General features: G+C 49.0%; 2 protein-coding genes across 3 annotated transcripts; both read right to left on the minus strand.

Moving 5' to 3' along the window:
* Window positions 1-1679: 1679 nt before the first annotated feature.
* Window positions 1680-3551, minus strand: LOC123145459 (heavy metal-associated isoprenylated plant protein 20). Its single transcript, XM_044564885.1, has 2 exons — window positions 2723-3551; window positions 1680-2294 (listed from the first exon to the last, which is right to left on the minus strand). Exons 1-2 carry the CDS (start codon window positions 2895-2897, stop codon window positions 1984-1986), a joined length of 486 nt encoding a protein of 161 aa, XP_044420820.1. The 5' UTR covers window positions 2898-3551; the 3' UTR covers window positions 1680-1983.
* Window positions 3552-3675: 124 nt separating this feature from the next.
* Window positions 3676-8157, minus strand: LOC123145457 (aspartic proteinase-like protein 1). 2 transcript variants are annotated; one of them, XM_044564883.1, is made up of 10 exons: window positions 7708-8157; window positions 7313-7448; window positions 6496-6728; window positions 5823-6047; window positions 5597-5735; window positions 5454-5524; window positions 5260-5359; window positions 4228-4291; window positions 4074-4145; window positions 3676-3985 (listed from the first exon to the last, which is right to left on the minus strand). In XM_044564883.1, exons 1-10 carry the CDS (start codon window positions 7977-7979, stop codon window positions 3756-3758), a joined length of 1542 nt encoding a protein of 513 aa, XP_044420818.1. In that variant the 5' UTR covers window positions 7980-8157; the 3' UTR covers window positions 3676-3755. The 2 variants fall into 2 exon arrangements, with proteins under 2 accessions (XP_044420818.1, XP_044420819.1); XM_044564884.1 differs by having other exon boundaries at window positions 6496-6762; window positions 7708-7965.
* Between the last annotated feature and the right edge of the window lie 3656 nt (window positions 8158-11813).

An 11813-nucleotide genomic window follows, 5' to 3' on the forward strand; every position in this document is an offset into this window, starting at 1 on the left:
CTCCCCACCAAAAACCCGAAATTTCATCGATAATTGATTTACAGATTCCTTTTGGCAACTTGAACACAGACATAGCATATGATGGGATTGCTATCGCAACTGCTTTAATCAGAATCTCCTTACCTTGTATGGAGAGGATTACTAGTGAAAAGGGTTTTGCTCTGAAAAGTTACTAGTGATGGTCGTCAAAATGGGTTCGCCACTGATATGTCCACAGTATATGGTTGGCCACGCATACCTGACCAGACCTGACCTGCCATCTACCAACGACAGATGGCTCCGTTACACGCCACCAATAACCGAATTGCCTGGGCACAACCGACGACCTCATGTCACGACACGAGCACAGCTGCACTGGCACGATCAATGACGACCCGCCCTAGCTTACGTGCCGAGCGCAACCGCGCAGCGAGGCTTGGCTCCGGTGTCGGGGTCGGCCGATCAAGGTGGCGGGCGGGCAAAAGCAGACGAGAGCCGTCGCCATCGCTCTCCCCCGCGCGCGCCCAGCCGGTTCCGATCGTTCCGTACGTGGCCGCAGCCAGAAAAAGGTTTCCCGCCACGATCACGGCCCCGGAAAGGGGTGGCTCGGTCGCCGTCGCGCTCCGGGACAAGAGACCCGGGCTACACATAGCTCCAGCTCAGGGACTGCGCTGTCCGTGTAGCCGGCACTGCACACGGCGACACCGCGCGCCCTGGCATGGGCTAGGCCAACTTTCATCGTACTACCACGAGTGGACGGTCCGATTTGAGGCCCCAACAGTATCACTGTGGCGTTACGCTCGCGTGTCGAAACCAAAAGGGACGCCGCACTGAGAGGAATCCTCGGGCCAAAAATAAAATATAGAAATTCCGAGAAGAATCTCCGGCTCACGGCATCCCAACTCTCTGATAGATCATCAAGTTCAAAAAAAAAACTCTCTGGTAGATCTCTTGCCCGGAAAAAGTGACGCCGGGCTGCCTCACTGGTCGACTAAACTAAGCTAATCAGTCCATATGATAAAAAAAGCTGGATATTAGTGGCCGCGTGCGCAATGAGGGCGCCATTGACGCAGCTCATCGTCGTTGTTAATCAGCTAATCCGTCGTCAACCCACGCACGCACCCACCCAGCAGCACAGCACAGAGCCATAGATGCAGAGGCGTCCGCACGCACCCAGCGACCACCGCAGTCTAGAAGCCCGGAGACGATCGAGCATTCGAGCTCAAAAGGAGGCCTTGCACCGGCGGAAAAGCGAGGGGTTCGTTCGCTGCACCACAGCATCTGCACAAATACTGTTCCTCCAAGGAAGGAACCTGACGGATGTTGTCACCGCGCACCGAACCTCCATTGCTCCCTGGCCTGCATGCTTTATCATCGATCGTTTTAAACGAAAAAGAGGGACGGCAGTGGGGGCTGGGGGGACGTATGTTGACCTCTGCGGCCTGGGCGGCAAGCTCGCTGGCTGTAGCTAGCTAGCTCATGCTCCATTACCGCGTCGCGACGTAAAACCAAAAGAACGGCGAGGAGCGCACAGAGACAGCCAGACAGCAGAGCATAAACTATGGCGCCCGGCATCTCACCCACGTCGAAGTCTCCGTCCGTCGTCGTCGAAGTATCTAACGCCACAGGTGATTGATGGCGGCCTAGATCCTGGCTGCCTCTGGTTGGAATTCCTACGTGCACGGAACTCGTGTCGCACATCATAAAGCAAACCAGCAAAGCAGCTTGCAAAATCTAGCAGGAGATGCAGTGACGACATGACACGAGACCAACCGGAGATCTTCTCACCAAGGCCATGCTTGCTCGGTTGGTAGCCAAGATTTTGGCACGCCAGCAACGTTTGGCATGCCCGGAGGCTGCCGAAAACGGCAAGTTTTGTGAGGTTGGCAAGGTAAATTGGCAAGAGCGAACCCAGTGAGTGAGCTTCTGCTCCTACAGCTATTCTAGCTAAAGCATAAAAAAAACATAAAAACCAACTACTTCTCTGTATGAAACGCTGTGGCGCTACATGACGGAGCAGGCGTTCGGGTTTTCGTCGCTGAAGAGGCTGGCGATCTGCTCGGCGCTGGCTGCGTCCGCGTTCCGCCGGTAGGGAGACGGGGCCCACCTGCCATGGGCCTGGGCTGCTCCGATGGCGCCATAATGGGCCGTGACGGCAGCGCTGTTGTCGTCGTAGCCAGGATGATGATGATTCCGGGGCCACAGCTCAGCCTTCTTGCCTGTGGACTGGGCCCTCCGCAGGACCTTGTGGGGGTCCACGACGCCAGTGACAGTCACCCTCTGCTGCTTCCTGTTCACCTCTACGCGCTCCACACCTGCAACTCCAAAAAAAACCTCTCGTCAAATAAGGAACCACCAGCTCCTAAACAGGAGTGCTCACAAAAGTTAAAATGGAGGCTAAGCCAAATCACAAAAAGGGAAAACGTGACTATTCGCTAAGTAAAAAAATATTGAAAGGTATTCGCTAAGTAAACTAGTTGGACATGAGTGCGGAAAGGGGGGGTTCATCATCTTTTCTGAGCAGATGCTTCAGTGTTGTAGCGACAGGTGTACGGGCTACGAAAAGCTTAAGCGAACATGACACGACGGGCATTATTGATCAGGAGCTACACTGTCTACGCTCTAGACGGCGAGGAACATGGAAAGGCATTGCCCTAGCCTCCTAGGCACGACGGCAACGAGCAGAGAAAACAAGGCAATGTGACCGACCTCAATGAGTGACCGACCGACCGACGGAACTAACCTCGCATGCCGGCGAGTGCTTTCTTGACCTGGCGCTCGCAGCGCTCGCAGTCCATCCGGACCCTGAGCTCCACTGTCTGCGGCTGCGGCCGCGTGCTCTCCTTCTTGGCGCCCCTCTGGCCTCCACCCACCGCTCCCAACAAGCTCGCCAGCAGCTGCTTTATGCCGCCTCCCATGGAGAATGCGGCGAGAGGCTCACTGGAAGTGGGTGAATGAGTGACGAGTGAGTGAGTGAAAGAAGCAAGAAGCCTGCCTGAGTGGAGGGCCTAGGTAGCTAGTGTTGGGTTGTGCATGCATAATGGCACGGCATTGTCTGGCTGGCTTTGTAAGAGGCCGGCCGGGGAACTGTTCAAAGGCGACCTGAAGAAGGCAATGGCGCCTCGGCGAGGGGGCACGAGAGACGGGGCTGGTGTGTGTGCGCGCGCGTGTGTGGAGGCTGACAAGAGAGCACGATGAAGAGGTCGGGGAAAAGCGACGGAGCCGTGGCCCGTGGTGGTGGTGATGGTGCGAGGCCTCTCCTCTCAGAGCCTCATGTGACTGACGACGACGGACGGTCGTGCGTGCAGTGGCTCGGTGCGGGCGGTTGTGTGTTGCAGTAGGCCGGGCCTTTCGGCTTTGGGAGAGCGGTGCAGTGCAGAGTGCAGAAGTGCAGACCGCGGGGCGCAAGAAATCGCCTGCAATGCTGCAGCTTGGGAAGAAGGGGTTCGCACATGCGTGTGAAACATCACTGCCATCGACGGATGACTGCACAAACACGCTCTTCTTCTTATCCTCGCCTGCGGCTTCACGGTTTTTGCACCGTTTCCTCGTAGCACAGGAAACTATGGGCACATGTCGTGATGTTTCTCAGCAAACCGATCTGTCAGTGTTCTTCTAAGATTGGTGACGAGCAGTCGGCGAATGACCCATTCGCTGGTGGAGTGGAGTGTTCTACCCCTACGCTTAAACTCGGGAAGCGCTTCCGAAACAGCTGACATACGAGACTTATGCGATATACAGGGGCTCTTATCAGTTAGGTTTATTCAGTTGCTGATTCATGAGATGAAGAACACGGTGGAGATGGTCAGAAACAGCAGCGAGCAACAGTTGGCGAGCAGCCTATGTAAGTTCGACGGCCCGCCCGAGGAGGTCGGCGCCTTGCCTGCGACGGCAGGAGGCGTCACGGTGGGAGAGGTCTGCTGCTCGCTCGACGGCAGCGGATCCCCCGGGCTGTGGTGCTGCGACGGACCCAGGGGTACCGTCGTGCTGTTGTCAAGATCATGGCCTGCATACAAGGGGAATGAGCGTTAATGTTTCATGGAGTGACTGGAAGGTACTAATTGTGATTTGTTGTTAAGTAGTTTCAGACTTACATTCAGACCGGTACCAGCCCAGCTTCATGTTCTCCTTGTCAAAAACAATGTGGTATCCAGTCAGGAAGTTCTCTGCATCCACGGGTACCATGTAAACTAGTTTTCAAAATAAATATAAAATTTGAGACATGTGACCCTGGATTAAAGCACTCACGCCCAATAATTCCAATAGCCTCTGGTGACTTCTGAACAGCTAAGCAAAAGCCAGCAATCGATCCCTGAAGATTAGCAAATGAGATGATGTCACCCAGCCGCAAAACAGCTACAATTCTATTTCATGAAGACAAATATGTTTTTTTCTCTTGAAATGACACATCTGCCAAACATGTGGGTTTTGTATCATATGTACTCCCTCCGTTCCTAAATATTTGTCTTTTTAGAGATTTCAACAAATGACTACATACGGAGCAAAATGAGTGAATCTACACTCTAAAATATGTCTATATACATCCGTATGTGGTAGTCCATTTGAAATCTCTAAAAAGACAAATATTTAGGAACGGAGGGAGTATATGTTACAACAAATCACGCAGTAGGTTTATGCGCTGTGAGCACCTTACAAAAGGGCTCAGCTGTCAAAAGATAAATGACATCACTAATGGTACTCTCATAGTTTACCTTGACTTTGTTTTTATTAAAATCTAATAACATTGTGCAATGAGCATAGAAACGATTGATGACAGGTTTAGTTCGCACCACACATGCAAACTCCACATTACAGTATACCAACTTTTAATAGATGAGCCTAGCAAGCGCCAAACTATAGTAATCATTCTAGTACAGTATCTTGTTTTCGCAGTTGAGCCATTTCACCCGCCAACTATATCTGTTTAATCAATAAACTGTGGGAGAACACACTGGAAGGAGCATTTGAATGGAGTATACTATATCGGTTATGTAAGGGAGATAACTGGAGCTAGCTCTTTAAGAAAGAAGAAAAAAAATACAAATGGAGTCGATTTGTGTATAAGAACTTGTTCTTGGGAACATTTTTCATAAGGAGTCCTGCCTTTGAACGCTTAGGCAGCAAGGCGCCCTGTCAGCACCTTGACATTATGCCCGCTTTAGACGCTTAGGCATAAGGCTGTTGGTGCTCGCCTTAGGTCGCCTTACCTCCTTATAAACAATGCTTGGCAATGCACACAACATAACTTGCAATTTTTCTGCTGAGACAAAAAAGACATACCTCTCCGTCCTTGCGTACAATTGTAGGATTAACGACTTGAAAGCTCTTGTTTGCAGCGAAATTAAGAGTTACAGTTGGCACGTCAGGCATCTCCAGAGGACTGAAATTACAAACCAGTGCAAATGAAAATGTCAAAAATCAAACTAGCTCCTGGTGAGTGGTGACCTGAAGTGCAGTCAGAATTCGGAAGTTACCTAGCACTGTAGCAATATTCAAAAGAATCATCTTCCTGGGTTATTCTTGAGGCATTAACTTGTCTGTCAAACTGCAAATTTATAATGGATGAGTAACAAAATTTATCTAGGAGTGAGAGATCTGTAAAGGGGTATGTAGCCACCTCGACAGTGACAGCCTTGTAAACATTCAGAGGAAGAGCTGTGAATGATGTTCCACTATCAACTATGGCCTCGAAGTTAGTACCCTCAAAACATTTGTGGCCAACACAAGATTTGTCAACATTAACGGCATAAGTTTGACTGGGAGGGAAAAAACACGGATGTCAGTGGAGCTGGAAATAACTTAAGAATCACTAGATTAACTAGAGACCATTCCAAGGAACTCACAATTTGCCATATAAAGGAACAAATGGCGTCGACTGTTGGGTAGACACTCCTTGATCACCGAAGAAAATTCTCCCAGAATATTCCTTGAAACACATCGAAAAGGAATTTCGAACTAATCCAGCTCTTGCAAGGAAGCTAGGAACTGAGATATCTGCCATCCCAAGGCCAAGAAGTCCATCTGGTGCAATACCATCCAAATAGCTACCACTTTGCTTCCTACCACAACTATAAGAAAAGGATACACTAACTTAGTAAAACTGGAAAACTACAGCAATCATGAAACTAGAATTCTTCAGTACACAAGCATCATCCGTTTTGTTTCAAGAGTGAATAGAAGGATCAACATAACACAAAAGATATACTCCCTCCGTCCGAAAAAGCTTGTCCCAAGCTTGTCCCTCAAATGGATGTATCTAGCACTAAGCTTTTTCGGACGGAGGGAGTGCAACACAAAGAATGGTAACAGCTTAAAATGCCATCTGTAGGCAACTGGATGAATATGAATATATGATGCAGGTCCAGGTAGACACAGTATGTGAATACCCACAGCAGAAAACACGCAGAAATAAAGAATGCCCACACGCGGGAAAAACACATCAATTGTGATCTGCCAAGTAATAGAATACAAGCTTAAACTCATAGAGAGAGCAATGACAGCTGGTACAGAACTTACCCTATAATGACTGAAGCCTTCACTGGTGCATGGCTCTCTCTGGAGTTCAAGTGTAGAACATCCTCAATTAGTAAACCTGAGCTGGTTGTGTTTTCTTGAAGATAGTCAGTGCTGTATGGGCAAGGCTGCTTTGGGCTTGAACAGCCTGAACCCGATGAGCAAAGCTCATGGCTGCAGGGCAAATGCCGACTCGTTGTTGATTCAGCTGGTTTGTAAATCCCGAGATCTCTATCCTGCATAATAGATGCTCCATATATGACGGAGCACCTGCCAATCAATCACTGCAAATAAGCACTAAAACTGCTTCCCAATTTGTACAAGCCCTCTTGTCTGTGTATTTCTATCAAGTAATATAAGCAACTTTAGGATCGATAAAATTCAACAGAAAATTTTCACCAGAGATCACTAAATATGTCTTCAAGTGCCAGTTGGGCTTAAATTGAAAATTGTGCAGCTCAAGTTATTGTGACTTTTCAATTAAAAGTGGTGGTAGTATCAAGGTGCAAAACTAACATGGATCATCTATGTGAATTGTCTCCCCTAAATTGAATGGAACGTTAATTAAGTACCAGAAAACAGTCGAAACGTACATGCCGTGCATTAGTTTCTTCAATCTACAAGGATACTATTATCACATGCTTTAAAATTTTACTTTGGGAGAAAGGAGTCAACTATGCGCAAGCATCATTTTTTTTTCTTTTTGCAATAGTATGTGCAAGCCTCTACCGCATGCATCTGGTCTAATTGACACGAGCATCTCCAAATCCAGCATCTGCAGACCCTAACACAATGTTACTGTTCAAAAAAGGGTGCGTACCAAAGTTTCACGGTAGCCAGCCAGTGGAGCGCACTCGATACAATCACAGGGTACCCAGAACAGATCACTTCCAGTATCCAATGCGACCATAAAGGAAGTGTTCGGTGTCCCGACATCCACCCATGTGTAATACAACCTGCGCAGACAGAAGTAACACCATTAGTAATCAGTAAAGCTAAGCTTTGCCCATCCTAGATTCACAATGTAACACACACCTCACAAAGCAAAGCAACTTCTCTTTTTCTAATCGTGTACTCTAAAAACTAATTGAGTCCAATAGAGCATGGGAAAATAAGCTTCTGCATTAACAGTACACTCCAGCAGTAAAAGGTGCTGAGGAATGCGGTAAGACCCGACGGCCGCGCCGCCGAGGCGAGGGAGCGAGCGCGACGCACCAGCCGAAATCGTTGCCGGGCGAGAAGATGCCGCCGGCTTCGGAGACGGAGAGGAGCTGGTGCTTGCGCTTCTGCCGCTGGAGGTCGCTCCGCACCAGCGCCCGGTAGTATCCCCCGCTCCCGTGCGGCGGCCACCGCGCCGCGTGGGGCCCCGCCGCCGCCCGCGCCTCGTCTGAGAGCCGGTGCACCATCCTCGTGGAGAGCGTCGCCGCGGCGGCCGGCGCCCACGCCGCCGCGGCGAGCAGGGTGAGGAGGAGGAGCGGGAGGCGCATGGGCGGATCTGGGCTGCCGACGGCGGATCTGCCGGAAATGCGGGGTGGTGGCCGGAGGAGGGGGGCTGGGGCTAGGGTTTGTTTGCTGGGTAGACGGCGAGGAGCGGGGAGGTGGCGGACTGGTGGTGGTGGTGGTGGCGGGGGTGGGTGGGGAGCGTGACGGTGGCTTGGCGGCGGTGGTGGTGATGGTGGCCTGGAAGTTTGCGCAGAAAAGAGGACGACGGAGAAGGTTTTGGCGGTTTTGCGAAATGGCCACTGGAGAAACCATCTATTTTGTTTGAGTCCCGCTTAGCAGAGTCGTTGCCACTCATTGGTCCCTCGGTTGCAACTTTTGTCACTTTTGTGCTTATAGTTATTTTTTAGATTGTCACCTATGCATGTTGATATTAATCTACTGGCTAAGTAAAATTTGACCATATCCGAGAAAACTCTCAATTTAAATCTATTATGCGCATAAGGACTAACCGGCATAACAGGGGGCTTCGCTAGGTGTTTCTTGACTATTTTGCTTGCATATATTGAGAGCCGAAGCATTATAAACGTGTGCGTGCAATGGATTGGCCGAGTTGCTACGTTCTCTGCATGGGCCGCTCCGCATGGCGTCGTGCATGTGTGCATCAACTAGTGGATCGGGGAAAAGCGGGAAGGAGGGGCAAAGTCGAAACGGAAAGGCATAAAAAGTTGAAGTGCGTAGGGCATTGAAAAAAATCAAAACGGTTACACACATAATAATTTTTGAATTGTGGAAATAAATATTGGCTACTTGAATACCGTAAGAGGGTAAATCTTATGGATGACTTTATGCATACGATTTTTTTTTGCAGGGTTACACATTTTCCGATAAAGGGCGCTTTTATTAACTCAAAATGTAGCATCGAACGGATACAAAGCATAAAGAGCGACACCCGGCCTCTGCATAGCTAAGATGCACACAGCCATCAAAGAAACAGTCTGACAAAAGATATAAAAAACGACAAAGTGGCAACAGTAAAGCCATATGGGGCCGAAACTATGCCTATGTCGACGGAGAAGGTGGACCGATTCGGAGATTATGCTGCCACCCATGTTGGGTAAAAACCTCCCTGGCCACCCGCTCCAACCGCATACACACCGCCTTGAACAGCGATTGGTACTCTGTTCGGTGCAGAGTAGACCACATACGAAGCCAGTGCGTACAACCGTAAATAACCTGCATAGGAGAAGAGATTTTGCCATTAAAAACGCAATCATTTTTACATAGCCAAAGCGACCATAGTAAGGCAGACGCTCCCACCCGTATTAGCGTACTAAATGTATTTGGTATTCCATCAAGCCAGTGACCATATATATTGGTAACACTTGTTGGTGGATACAAATTTGACGCTATTTAGATAACTGACCATGTAGAACGCGCAAACTTGCATTGAAAGAAGAGGTGTTTGATTGTCTCGTCATGAGTACAAAAACTATATTTCTTGCTTCCTTTCCAGTTGCGTCGAGCGAGGTTGTCTTTAGTTAGCACAACTCCTCTCCGAAGATACCACATGAAAATCTTAACTTTTAGTGGCATCTTCGATTTCCAGATTTGTTTATTATTGGCCACTGAAATCTCTGTGTGCGATAGTGCACGATACATAGAGTCAACTATGAAGGACCCAGATGTAGTAAGATTCCAGCGAAACACATCCCGCCCTTGTGTCAAGTTAATCGAATCCAAACGGGATAGAAGATGTTGCCATGACACAAGACGGGGCCCAACCAAATCCCTCCGAAATGATATATCTAGCGGGGAAGTGGTCATCACATGCGCAAGAGTATCATTCTTATCGCGTACAATGCGGTACAAGGCTGGGTACTGCTCTCGGAGAGTGGTATTTCCTAGCCACTTGTCCTCCCAGAAACGTATCTCCGAGCCGTCCTTTATCGCGAAGGATCTGAAACGGAAAAGATGTTTCTTTACCGCCATCAGACCAGCCCAAAAATGCGAGTCAGCGGGCTTCCAATATGCCTGGGACAACGCCTTTTGGCCCAAATACTTGTTGCGTAGCATAGTTTGCCAAACACCATCCTCAGTAAGTAGCTTGAACAACCATTTACTGAGTAAGGCATCATTCTTGACCTGGAGGTCCTGAACACCTACGCCTCCTTGGTCTTTCGGTCGGCAAACGACGCTCCATTTGGTTAGTCTATACTATTTCTTTTCACTGTCTCCTTGCCAAAAAAATCTGAATCTAAAGTAATCCAGTCTTTGCAGAACCCCTTTGGGTAGTTGAAAAAATGAGAGCATGTAGAGAACCATGTTGGTGAGGACAGAATTGATCAAAACTAGTCGTCCACCAATGGAGAGCAATTTTCCTTTCCAACTGCTCAACCGTTTCTCCAATCGCTCTTCAACATGTTTCCGCTCCGCATTAGTGAGACGCCGATAATGAATCAGAATTCCCAAATACTTAATCGAGAATTGGCCTTGTGCACATCCAAACAAGTCAGTATATTGTGCAACCGTCTCCTTGGCTTCTCCAAAACAGAACAATTCACTTTTGTGGAAGTTGATTTTTAAGCCTGACATTTGCTCAAAAGCTGAAAGCAGAAGTTTCAGATTTCTCGCCTTATCAATGTCATGTTCCATAAAAAGAATCGTATCATCGGCAGGGTTACACATAAGTATTTTTTTTGCGGACGCAGGAAATATTACCATTTATCTTAGCGGGTTTGGAAAAAAATGGGTTCCGTAGCGATTCCGTGTAACATTTCGATGTTGGAAAGCAAAATGGAATCATTTTTTTGTTGATAGGATAAATACCTTTACAGAGCACAAGACACGTGACATGTATCGACGACAAATATTGATCCGAGGGAGTACATTCCTTCATTACAGATTGCTGACAGAATGAGACTAGTGTGGGTTGGTAAATTGGGGAAAACTTGATGGAAATGCCGAAAGGAGCTGCCTTGTGAATACACGGAAGCATGAGGGCCTACTCGTTTGTTTTTCCTGTTTATTATCGGGGCTTTTTAACAGCAACGGTCGTTCCAACCACATGACCGGAGTCCCCACAGCCAGTCCACAGTCCACTCGAGGCGCGTGCTGGTCCCCACGTGGCGGCGGGACGACCGCTACGTCCTCGCTGCCTTTCTAGGTGCGGGGCCCCATCAAATGGACGGCGCAGATGCTGATGAGGCGCCGGTCAGGGATGGATATCATATCCCCGTGCCAGCTGCTGCACGAGACTGATTTGCTGCTGACCCGCCGTGACAGCAAAAAAAAAAAAAACGGGTAACGCTCGCGCTCAAGACGGTTCCCAACGCCCAATGTTGAGTGCCAACGGATAAGCCCACACTCGTCGGATATCTATCTATCTATCTGTCTGTCTGTAGGCGCCGATGCCCCAAGCAGCGTGACAAGTCCATCTCATGCTTCTGCTTTACACAATCGCTATCATGGATCCACGGAGTACGACCTTTGACAAGCGCCGGGCGCCTTTCGCTGTACCTTTCGACGCGCACGCCACTTTGCATGATGATGATCATTAGGAAAAGGCTCTTTGCGGATGCAAAAGTCAGCCGCTGGCGCTGCGAACAAAACTGAGAGTGGTACTGCAGGTGCGCGATGCCATCGCAGAAAAATGCCGATCGCTAGAAAAACCCTACGGGAGAGGAGCGGTCCGGAGCGCCGGCGGAGTTCGTCTGGGTTTCGAGCGTCCGGTAGAAAGATTTGGGGAAAGGAGCATGTTGTGCCCTACTGCACCTGTTCGTGTTTGTAGTGCTACGTGTAAATCCAGCTCGCTGCGCTGGCCGTCTCGCCTCGTGCCACGTAAACTAAGCAAGGTTCTAAAAAAAACTTAAAAAGCAGTA

Source organism: Triticum aestivum, chromosome 6D, assembly GCF_018294505.1.
Source record: "Triticum aestivum cultivar Chinese Spring chromosome 6D, IWGSC CS RefSeq v2.1, whole genome shotgun sequence".
NCBI classification, from domain to species: Eukaryota; Viridiplantae; Streptophyta; class Magnoliopsida; order Poales; family Poaceae; genus Triticum; species Triticum aestivum.